The sequence below is a fragment of the Acartia tonsa genome, chromosome 5 (genome assembly GCF_053477335.1).
Source record: "Acartia tonsa isolate MP-2025a chromosome 5, ASM5347733v1, whole genome shotgun sequence".
Lineage (NCBI taxonomy): Eukaryota > Metazoa > Arthropoda > Copepoda > Calanoida > Acartiidae > Acartia > Acartia tonsa.
The window spans coordinates 15219005-15230854 of NC_137264.1; the positions used below are offsets into that span (position 1 = coordinate 15219005).

General features: G+C 30.4%; 1 protein-coding gene across 1 annotated transcript; it reads left to right on the plus strand.

The window, feature by feature from the left end:
* The first annotated feature begins 216 nt into the window (after positions 1-216).
* LOC145320256 (solute carrier family 35 member G1-like) lies at positions 217-10828 on the plus strand. The gene is made up of 14 exons (XM_080162684.1): positions 217-502; positions 1088-1177; positions 2068-2185; positions 2580-2629; positions 3035-3131; positions 3960-4024; positions 5194-5226; positions 5739-5854; positions 7076-7142; positions 7427-7454; positions 9686-9741; positions 9931-9973; positions 10077-10149; positions 10570-10828. Exons 1-14 carry the CDS (start codon positions 254-256, stop codon positions 10694-10696), a joined length of 1212 nt encoding a protein of 403 aa, XP_080018810.1. The 5' UTR covers positions 217-253; the 3' UTR covers positions 10697-10828.
* Positions 10829-11850: the final 1022 nt, after the last annotated feature.

The window sequence follows — 11850 nt, forward strand, 5'->3', positions numbered from 1 at the left end:
TTAGTAACATGTTTTTATAAAAATATAATATGTAAAAACAGTTCTCAATCATAGAAAAAAAATCTTTAATACTCCAAATTCTAAACAAAATTTTTTTTACTGCTTTGCCATATTAGTCTTTGTAGCGCAGATTCTCTATAAATGAGGTTTGTCTGTGCGTCCAAGCTTTCTACCGACTACAGCGTCCTTGTTTGACGTCAGATTTTAATAGCTGCTCTATAATAGAAATTAATTTTCTCTATTTTAGATAACAATGAGTGAACAATATAAAAACACAGAAAAAGAAAATATAGAAAGTGCACCATTAAAAATAAGTGATATAAATGAAACAAATTCTACCAGTAATATCAGTGAATTATGCCCCAAAGACAGTAGTATAAGAACTGAACAAAATAGATTAAAATCAATTACAAATTGCATAGCAAAGTTACCTTTTCTTGGTATATTAATAGCATTGCTATCTGCTATTCTATTTGCTATCTGTAATGCTATTGTACAATGGGTAATATTGAATAATTAATAAATTAAAGATTGATTGATAAACTCATTGATAGATTTTATTATTAGATTGATTGATAGATTTTTATTGATAGATTGATTGATAGATTTTATTATTAGATTTATTGATAGATAGATTTTATTAATAGATTGATTGATAGATTTTATTATTAGATTGATTGATAGATAGATTGGTAGATTTTATTGATAAATTGATTGATAGATGCATTGATAGATTGATTGATAGATTCATTGAAAAGATTGATTGATAGATTGATTGATAGATTGATTGATAGATTGATTGATAGATTGATTGATAGATTGATTGATAGATTGATTGATATATTGATTGATAGATTGATTGACAGATTGATTGATAGATAGATTGATAGACATCATTGATAAATTGATTGATAGATTGATTGATAGATTGATTGATTGATAGATTGATTGATAGATTGATTGATAGATAAATAGATTAATTGATAGATATATTGATTCATAGAATTATTAATAGATTCATTTATTGATTTATTGATAGTTTAATTGATATTGATTCATCAAATTTACAAATATTTTGCTAATTTAGGTAAATGGAATGGATTCTTTCTCAATAGCTTTCTTCAGATTTTGGGGGATTTGTCTGCCCGCCTTTCCTATTGTTTTCTATAGAAATGAGGTATAAAACAAAATATTTAGCAAAAAAACAAGAGTGGCAACATCTAGAAGTAGTATATCATGGATCAAATTCTGATTTTATCTAGATTTTAGAACATGAAATTCTAAACACGGACACCAATTTGTTGACACAATAAAAACTGTCCCGAATTTGTATTAATTTTGAGGAACACGACTCCAGTTACGAAAAAGGGAATGGGGAAAGAAAAAAAAGTGAAGGGGGGAAGAAAAAAAGGGAAGGGGGGAAGAAAAAAGAGATGGGAGAAAAAGGGGTTTTCCCCATCTCTTTTGAAGAGATTTTCTTCCCCCCTTCCCTTTTTCGGGAAAGAAAAATATGACGTCACTGGAGTCGTGTTCCTCAAAATTAATACAAATTTGGGACAGTTTTTATTGTGTCCAATTTGTTTATCAATAACGATCTTACTAATTACAGCCATGTAAATAGCATTTTAGACGGACGAATGGACCAACTAACTTTTGTACAGGGAATTTTCACTTAAAATTTTAGATGCCATGTAAATCCCATTTTTCCATAGCTGTATGAAAGACAGACAGACAGGCACTTTACGTTCCTGATAAATTAAAGTTAAACACTAGAGGGGAGAAGGGGTTATAAATAACTGTATGTCCCCTTCCCAGGGACCTTGTGCCGACTTTCAATTGGGTCTTTGAAAATCAAAGAATAGATTCGGGAATATTAACACAGCAAAGTCGCTACAAAAGAGCAGAAAGCAATTTGCTAGCAGACAAAAAAGGTCATGGATAAGGGGGCAGGTAGTTGTCTGGTTACAATACATTTATACTTTAAATTTATACCTGTAAAAAGCATTTAGCTGATCTAAAAGCTTTATTTCATTAAAAATGTTATACAAATTGGATTATTATTATTAGACAGTAAATAAGAAAGATGTGCCCTTCCTGTTACTACGATGTTTATTTGGAGTCTCCAACCTTATTATTCATTATTTTGGGCTCAAACACATGCCTATGGCTGATGCCAATATGATAGGTAAGATTTTCGTTAATTACATTGTTGGGACAGGGTTCGCTTTGATTTCAAAACATCATTTAAAGAACCTAAGGACAACATCCGATCAACCCTTTGATTGATCGACCTTTGACTGGAAGTTTCAACTGAGCATAGAAATGAGTTGCGCATTTTTGTAGGGCTAGGGTATTCTCCCTCCTCTTTTTCTCCGATTATTAGTATCACGTGCAAGACATATCAGCAGTAACTACCAATATTAACGTCTCTAACGACCCGACACCTTCTGAAAGCAAACTTTCCTACCTATGATTACAGTGAACTTAATGGGGTAGGTTTGTTGACCACAATGGGGTTGCGTATATTAATGTAAAGTCCCTGAATTTAAAACATTTATCAATGTGATGTATTTTTTTAGCCGCGGCTTCACCGATATGGGTTACGTTATTTGCACGACTATTTTTGAAGGTAAACTAGTAACTTTTTTTCTAATCGACAAATAATACTGTTCACCTACGTGTTTTAAACTAGCGGACACGCTCCTAGAGGTCTCTACCCTGTCGACAATCCCCCATTTTTTTAGTTTTAAAAAGAAAAAGCAAATGAAATTGGCAGGAAGGCATTTTTATAGGGCTATTTCTCTTAGGACACATACAGATCCTGTTATTTTGTTATAAGTACTAGTTGCTTTGCTCATAGCATAAAGGCGAGGGCTAAGGAGGCCAGTAAAATAGCCCAAAACAATCTAAAGACAATTATAAAGCTGCCCTGAAAAGTACAATACTGTGATCTTTAGCTTCAGAAAAAAACCTTACTTCTTTATCTTAGAGGATAAAATTATCTACCTATGTTTCTATGTATTTATATATTAAGGAACCAATTCGAGCATTTGATGTGTTCACTATCCTATTAACATTATCCGGGACTGTTTTCATCATTAGGCCTCCCTTCATTTTTGGAAACACTAATGGTGAGAATTATTTCGTTTAATCAATTAAAGTGAAGTTTTTCTATATATTGGACTGTTCGAAAATCCGAGAGGGATAGTTTTACTCGTAAAATGAAACATTTTAGAATGAAATAATGGTATTTGTTGAGCTTCGTATTCGTGGATGTGTTTGTCTTTTTTAAAAATTTAATCTACAAAGATAATTTGTCATTGGCAGCAGGGACATGCTAACAAACAACTCTAAATGAAAATTTCCCCACAACCCCCTTTCCCTTTTCCTTCCCTTCTTTCCCATCCCTCTTCCCTTACATGACAAAAACAAAATATACCACCAGATGCTTAATAAGGTTTCGTGATTTTTTGTAGAATTGTTGGTTAGAATAGTTGCCCCTGCATTGGCAGGATCAGGATTTAGATTATATTTTTTAGGCTATAGCAGTAGGTCAATTTTATAAAAAAAATCATCCGGAAAAAAAATCCTCAAGAAAAATTTAAAGAGATAAAAAAAAGCCTAGAGAATTCTTAAATACAACAAAGAAACAAATATTTACAGCTGCTGTTTTCAGGGATCTAAAGGGTTAAGACAATGGCCGATAAATTAATGTACATCCCTAATGATGACACACAAAATTACCCCTTTTCTAAATTACAATTAGTGATTGAAACGTATACACACTCAATTTAATAAACCAAACAATCAAAATTCAATAAAAGTCCTCAAAGTTGTTGAGCCAGCCAAAAAGAAGACGTTAATTTAAAACTTTGGGGACTGGAATGATAAACAGTTTCTTGTCCACTTCCTCCCTGGGTATTTGAATATTTTTTTTTCTGATTTCCTGTACTGTTTAGATCTGGAGTATAGTGAAATGTATACAACAGCCGCTGTTATGATGTTTAGTGGTACATTATTACAGGTTATCTATCTATCAATCTATTTATCTATCTATCTACAGTAAAACAGCCGCTGTTATGATGTTTAGTGGTACATTATTACAGGTTATCTATCTATCAATCTATTTATCTATCTATCTACAGTAAAACAGCCGCTGTTTTGATGTTTAGTGGTACTTTATTACAGGTTATCTAACTATCTTTCTATTCTATCTATCTATAGTAAAACAGCCGCTGTTATGATGTTTAGTGGTACATTATTACAGGTTATCTAACTATCTTTCTATTCTATCTATCTATAGTAAAACAGTCGATGTTATAATGTTTAGTGGTACTTTATTACAGGTTATCTAACTATCTTTCTATTCTATCTATCTATAGTAAAAAAGCCTATGTTATGATGTTTAGTGGTACTTTATTACAGGTTATCTATCTATTTATCTAACTATCTTTCTGTTCTATCTGTCTATAGTAAAACAGCTGCTGTTATGATGTTTAATGGTACTCTTTTACAGGTTATCTATCTATTTATCTATCTATCTTTCTGTTCTATCTGTCTATAGTAAAACAGCTGCTGTTATGATGTTTAATGGTACTCTTTTACAGGTTATCTATCTATTTATCTAACTATCTTTCTGTTCTATCTGTCTATAGTAAAACAGCTGCTGTTATGATGTTTAATGGTACTCTTTTACAGGTTATCTATCTATTTATCTAACTATCTTTCTGTTCTATCTGTCTATAGTAAAACAGCTGCTGTTATGATGTTTAATGGTACTCTTTTACAGGTTATCTATCTATTTATCTATCTATCTTTCTGTTCTATCTGTCTATAGTAAAACAGCTGCTGTTATGATGTTTAATGGTACTCTTTTACAGGTTATCTATCTATTTATCTAATTATCTTTCTATTCTATCTAACTAAAGTAAAACAGCCGCTGTTATGATTTTTGGCGGTACTCTTTTACAGGTCATCTATCTATTTATCTATTTATCTTTCTATTATATCTATCTGTCTATTCTATTTATCTATCTATCTATAGTAAAATAGCCGCTATATAGCTTAGTGTTACATTTTTACAGGCTATCTATCTATACATTTATCAATATGTTAGTCAACAATCTATCTATCTATTACCCATTCTATTTATTTATTTCTATCTGTCCATTTAATCCTTATTTAATATTTTAGGCTACGGTGTATATTATATTAAGAAAATTAAGGGTATGTTTTTAAGGGCAGATGCCTTACAATCTGTGTATGTCCGCACGTCCATCAGTCTAACATTGAAAGATATTAAAGGACATATTATTTTCCTCGTTCATAAAAATTTAAAAATATTCAAAAACTGGATTTATTTTATTATCTGGTAAGCTACATTTAGCAAACATGAAATTTATTTTAAAAAATTAATTTCTATTCATTTTATACTTAACATTAACAAAACTGAAGGGTCAAAAAAAACTTGTAGGTTAGGAAAAATACTTATTACAGTATCGCTTCGAAACCGACTAATATCCGCTAGATAAGAACCTGTTCCCTGAAAAATCTTGTATTACATATAATTTTCCACGAATATTAAATTATAGATCATAAAATTAATACCAGTTTAGTTAGCCCGAGCCTTCAGCCTCTCGGGGAAAACAAACCTACTTTTAATTTTATAATTATTCATTTTATTATTCACGGAAAGCTGTCTAAAATACGCTGCGACAAATAACTATAATTTATTTTAGGGGGTTCACTACTCTGTAACTCTTTCCTTTTTTGGCACTGTTGGCGTTATAGAATCTGGTATTTTTATGGCTTTCCTCGGAAATGGATGTGCTCCTTCTTGTGAAGGATATGATAGGTAACTATTGGGAAATAATGGGGGTAGGGGTTGGGGAGATATTTACTATGGGTTGATTCTCCTAAGAGGGTTGAGGTACACTACCCCAAAATAATTTTAAACCTCTTTTAGACCTATAAGAAGCCTTCCTGTAAAGGAGAACCAGTAGTCAGCGAGAACTTAAGCTACACACACATACAGATAGACATTATGTTACTCTTATATAAAGATAACTGTATAAAGACACTGTTTTAGCATGAGGTTTAACATTACCTATGAGTAAAGTATTTCATTTACACAAGTGAAACTTTGGGCTGTGCAGTAAGAGATATAAGTTTTCTGGAATTTTAATGTAGGGAGTAGATTTGAAATCTGCATCAAATTTTAAGGATTTTTTATAAAATTCATTTTTTGTATAATTCTTTATCTAAAAGCGGAAATGCAAATTAAGTTAATTAATTTTGGCATCCGTGATTGGTGGATTTAAAAAATCTGCGCTCTGATAGGATGTCGTACATCATTCAACCAATTAGAGAGCAGGTAGTTTAAAATCCAACTATCCTATTGGTCAAAATTAATTAACTTAAAATGTATTTCCGCTTTTAGATAAAGAATTATACAAAAAACGAATTTTATAAACAATCCTTAAAATTTGATGCAGATTTCAAATCTACTCCCTACATTAAAATTCCGGAAAACTTATATCTCTTACTGTGCAGTATCTAAAAATATAATAATTATTTGTAACATGATTTTTAATTTAATTTGAAACCAGAGGTGGATTCTTAAAAAAAATTTGACCCACTAATCGATTAGTGGGGCAAAATTGTTTTCGTGAAAAATCCTCCAAAATCACATAAAAAATCTACAAAGTTAAATAAAATCTTATGTTCATAACCCTTCTATGATTTTGTTTAATTTTTGTAGATTTTTAATGTGATTTTTGTGGATTTTTCACGAAAACAATTTTGCCCCAATAAGCGATTAGTGGGGCAAATTTATTTTAAGAATCCACCTCAGGAATAAGGTAAAGCTAACAAGTAAAATGAAAGAAAAAACAAGTAGATTAAATATTGTAGAGTAATATTCGGGAGACAGATAGAAAGGTCTTTAATGATTTGAAGCTTTCCCAACAAAATAACGAAACCTTTACAAATATTTTTTTTTCTAAAAATATATCAGCTGTTGGTTCCAGCTGATTGGAGACAGCTAGAGATAAAATTATTGCATAAAACTGTTAAGGATAAGTATGATGATGATTGGATTGCTATCATTTGTTGCACAGGTCATGCTCACTGTGGCTTTACAGGTTTTTCATTTAATATCTTTTTAGTTGTTGCTTTGATATTCTACAATTAAGGTTTATATGTATTTCGGGTATAGTCACCTTCGTGGCAACGCTTCTTAAGGGGCGATTCTTCTTTTTTTTCACAGTAGCTTTTCTCCTATTTCTAGCCCCTGCGGGGCCAATTCCCTAACCCTGTGGGGCAATCACTTAACCCAATATAAAACCTAAAACCATTTTACAACTTAGACAACGTTCTTTGTTTTAGTTTTTAAAAGTTATATATTATTCCTATATTTTTAATTTAGATTGAAGAAGCTGGAAAAATCAGTTTAGGTTATAAAAATTCATAAAATTATAAAAGTTTTTTTTCTTCTCAAAGCTCGTCTAGAAAAACTAGAAAAATTTAAACTTTTCAACCAATAATTTTAATTTTCACAGTGTTTATTTTGTTTATTATTAAAAATTTACATCAGTTTGGCGTCCATTGTCTTATCCATGATGTCATTGCTTTTGACAGAATTTATAAAAGATGCATCTTTTTGAATATAACAAAGATATATTTACAATAACCTCCAAAAATTTGACATTAACAATTATTCAGTTATCTTAAAATCTAAAAATAGGACCTATTGGTAGAATCAGTTGAGAACAAAATCCTAGCCGTTCCTTCTTGCCTGAAATGGCCATTTCAAGATTTCAAGTCAAATTACACTAAATAACCTGATATATATTATTATATAATATTTATCCTTTAACTATTTTCATTTTTATGAAAATGTGCTTAAATTGATAGTGCTGCGCTACTAACAGTCATAATTGTCTTCTTTCTTTTTGAAAAAAAAAAATTTCTATTTATCTATTTCTTTATTTTTCTTTCTTTCTTTTTACTCTCTCGATTTTCTGTTAATCTGTCCAACTATATCATCCAGGGATTGTAAGGGAGAGGACAATGGATTATTAAATGGATATCCCCATTGATGATAAATAATATTTTCCATTATAACTACCCCAGAATTACTGGCTGAAAAGTTTGTAAACTACTAGTTTAAACAAGAATGATTAAAAGTACCAAAGTTTTTTAGAGAGTTTGCTTTTAAAACTTTGGGTACAAGATTATATAACAGTCCATTGTCCCTTCTCTTCCTGATATTATCAAAGAATAGTGATTACGCAAATAGTTTAATCAAGGTAAATGTAAATTCAATCTTGATAATGGCACATTCAAGTAATATAGACTAAATATACTTTTTTACAAAAAAGGATAGTCTTATCGGTGCTTTCTCTCAAAGTGCCTGTTGAGCAAGCACTGAAACCATCTATTATTTATACACTAAATTGAAAATAAGGAATAGTGTAAAGGGTATTTTTTTCCTATCTTTAATCTCTACGGGGCCTAAAGCTACCCAGTACCCAACTTAACCTAACCAAACATGCCCCAAACAAATAAACAAACAAACAACTACTCTCTATCCATTATTTATTTATTTTTTAAACATAATGGTGGCAATTTCAGTACCCAACAGCCACTTTATGCTAATATGCCATATAATCGTTCTATTTATCATGATAGAGGCAAAAGTAAGTTTCGTTTATTGTCAAAGTTGGATTGCATTATCAATTACAAAAGATATGCAAAATTAAAATGTGATTTTATTACTTCTATGCCAGGGGCGAGACGCTACTAATAAGGGAAGGGGAAATGCTTTGCACCAAAAACAGGCACGACTCATTAGCTTGTACAGTTAGGACTTCCAGACAAGGGTCAAGCTTATTAAGTCCGTTGTCTGTTGGATGTTATTTAATCTAATATCTATTGAAATAAAGCAAAACTTGCAGTTACCCCAATTTCACCCCACTTATAGTTATCAGAATTTAATGATTAATGGCTTATTTTCTTCGTTTTTCATAACCATTTATAGAACATCAAAAATATATTTTAGTTTCTATTAAAAAAGTACAGTAAAATCAAAAATTCAAAACTTAGGTGTCAACATCTCAAAAAGGTTTTAGCGCATTTTTCTTAAGCTCAAATCTTCTACCCTTTGCAAGAAATAAATTGGATTTTCAGTAGTCCACTTTGGGGGGCAATACTCCCTTCCTGGTTGAGATATAGCCTTCAAACTTTTATATGTTCTAGTGTATGTCCCCAAAAGTATCTGTATCAATTTTCAACTCTGTATCTCAACTTTTAAGCGTTTTGCAGCCATTCTTGCAAAGGGTAGAAGATTTGAGCATGAGAAAAATGCGCTAAAACCATTTTTAGATGTTGACACCTAGGTTTTAAATTTTTGATTTTACTGTACTTTTTTAATAAAAACTGAAATATTTTTTTGATGTTCTATAAATGGTTATAAAAAACGAAGAAAATAAGCCATTAATCATTAAATTCTGATAACTATAAGTGGGGTAAAATTGCTTTCAAAAAAGTTCTCATAATAAAAAACACACTGTATATAAGATTTCCTATGGCCATTAGATGATCCCTTCATTTTAGAAGGAGGATTATTCCTTGTGAAATCATTCTATCAATCTATCTATCAAAATATGAATTTGTTTAATAATAGTTAGAAAAGCTGGAGATATTTTGTTTGCATTTGTTTTCCAAATGGCAGTTTTTAAGGTAAAATTTTATTTGATTGAGTAATAAGATGTTTGTGTGTGTGTCATAATGTTAATAAAAGCTGTATCCCTTAAGTTAAACAGTATAAAACACCTAATGACCAATATAAAGCTCTAATATTATTGACAAATTATTCCAACCCTTTTTGGGTATTCACTTGTAAGTACATATAATATCTTATATTTGTAGGAAATGCCAGGAGTTTGGAGTCTAATTGGAGCTTTCCTAATAGGTATACTTTCTTTAATGTGTCACTCTTATTTCATTAATATTCGGTTACTACGATCTTAAAGAGTAAAAAATCTCATTGACTTACTATCTATCCAATTATTTAGCCATAGGAGTAATAAGTTCCGGAGTGAAGAAACTAGTTGACTCGCTGCCACCTGATCATAAAATAAAATCCAGGTAAAATTTTCAGTATGGCAGGTGTTCAAAATCAAAGTTCAATTTGTATCGCTGAAAAGTTCAGAGAGAGAAGGGACAATGTAAATGAAAATTCAAAAAAAAAATTAATGAATTATACATAAACCAGTGCATGGTTTAGATTGCTATTGTTAGGGGATTAAGATTGAAAAGAACAAATAAAAAACCTCCTAACTCTCTCCAAATGATTGAGAGATAGGTTCATTTATTCTGCATTGTCTCATCCCTATATTTCTTGGGTAGGGAAAACTTTTTTTTTCCAAATGCGATTTAGACATATCTTTGTCCGTTTGGACGACCAAGAAAAATTTCCAAACTTGATAAAAATTTCACCTTTCTTGTTTTTAATGGGTGATATTTTTGAACATTTAATGTATTACTATTTACTGTTCTTATTTTTAGATATCTATCAATGTGTTATCCCAAAGTGGAATTGAAAGAGATTGAAATCAATACAAATACTCAAGAACTAGATAAATTAAACAAGGACAATAATGTGCAACAAAAGGAAGATTTACAAAGAAAGTAAACTCAATTACATAGTGCCAAATTACATTGAGTAGGCTCAATGGTGATTTTATAAACATATCTTGTTGTTTTTTATAACTATTTTTTGTAGTAAACTACTAAATATTTATACATAATAAATTATTTTAAAATATAGTTATATTTTAAATAAAAATTTTCATTTGATTAAATATTAAAAGAAGGATGACAAAAGTTATCATGGATATGAAGATTCATTTTAAGCACTTTAAAACACAGGAAGGAAGATTCAATAGTTGGTTGATAAATTTAATCCTAGAAGGGATGATTTTGATTGTATTCATTGGGGATTTATATTTATTTATCGTCCATCGTAAAATTCCTTAAGATCTCCAACAAAACAAACAATTGATGTAAACTTGACTTTAAACACGCAATTGATTGTCGTTTTCCAGATATTGTTTCTTATTTCCCCTTCTGGGTAAATAAAATTTATTTTTCTTCGAAATTCAGAACTAATTAAAAGTTAAATGTTTTCATAGATTCTTTAGATTTCATAAATTCATGTACAAGGGTATCATAATCTAAATGAAAATATCACTTTGCAGCTAGGTACGCCTCAAATTATGATAAACAAAATCACCCCTCCTTCTGTAGAAAGAAACTATTGGTGGATAAGTTTTGACACATCTTCTTTGAAGTTTAATAATAATACCCAAAGTTTTGCAACCAACGAATGAGAAATAGTGATTGTAAATATATTTGGGTACAAGTTTGAGTTGCAGTTTAATGTCTTCTCCCTCCCTTTCCGAACGCTTGGCATTGAAAATATACTAAAATTCTAGTCTATCCTGTTCTTTATGAATACTTTTCCTTCAACCATATCATCTAATCTAAATGAATATAATGTTGGATGGTTTATAAATTAAGCAAAATTCCATATTCCTTTTCATCTTAAATGCGGTTTGTCAACAATAGATAGACAGATATTTAGAGTATTAGTTTAAGATGTTGGCTCTATTGTCCCTATCCTTATCATTTCTTTAAGTCTCCCATTCCCCAACTGAAAGACACATTAATTGACTTTACTCCATCGCTTAGTTTTTAGTGTAGACATTTTTAAAGCGAAGCTTTTCTATGATTAGGGTAGGTTCGTCCGTCCGCCCGTAAAGGTTTGCTCTTTCCGTTGATTTAGAC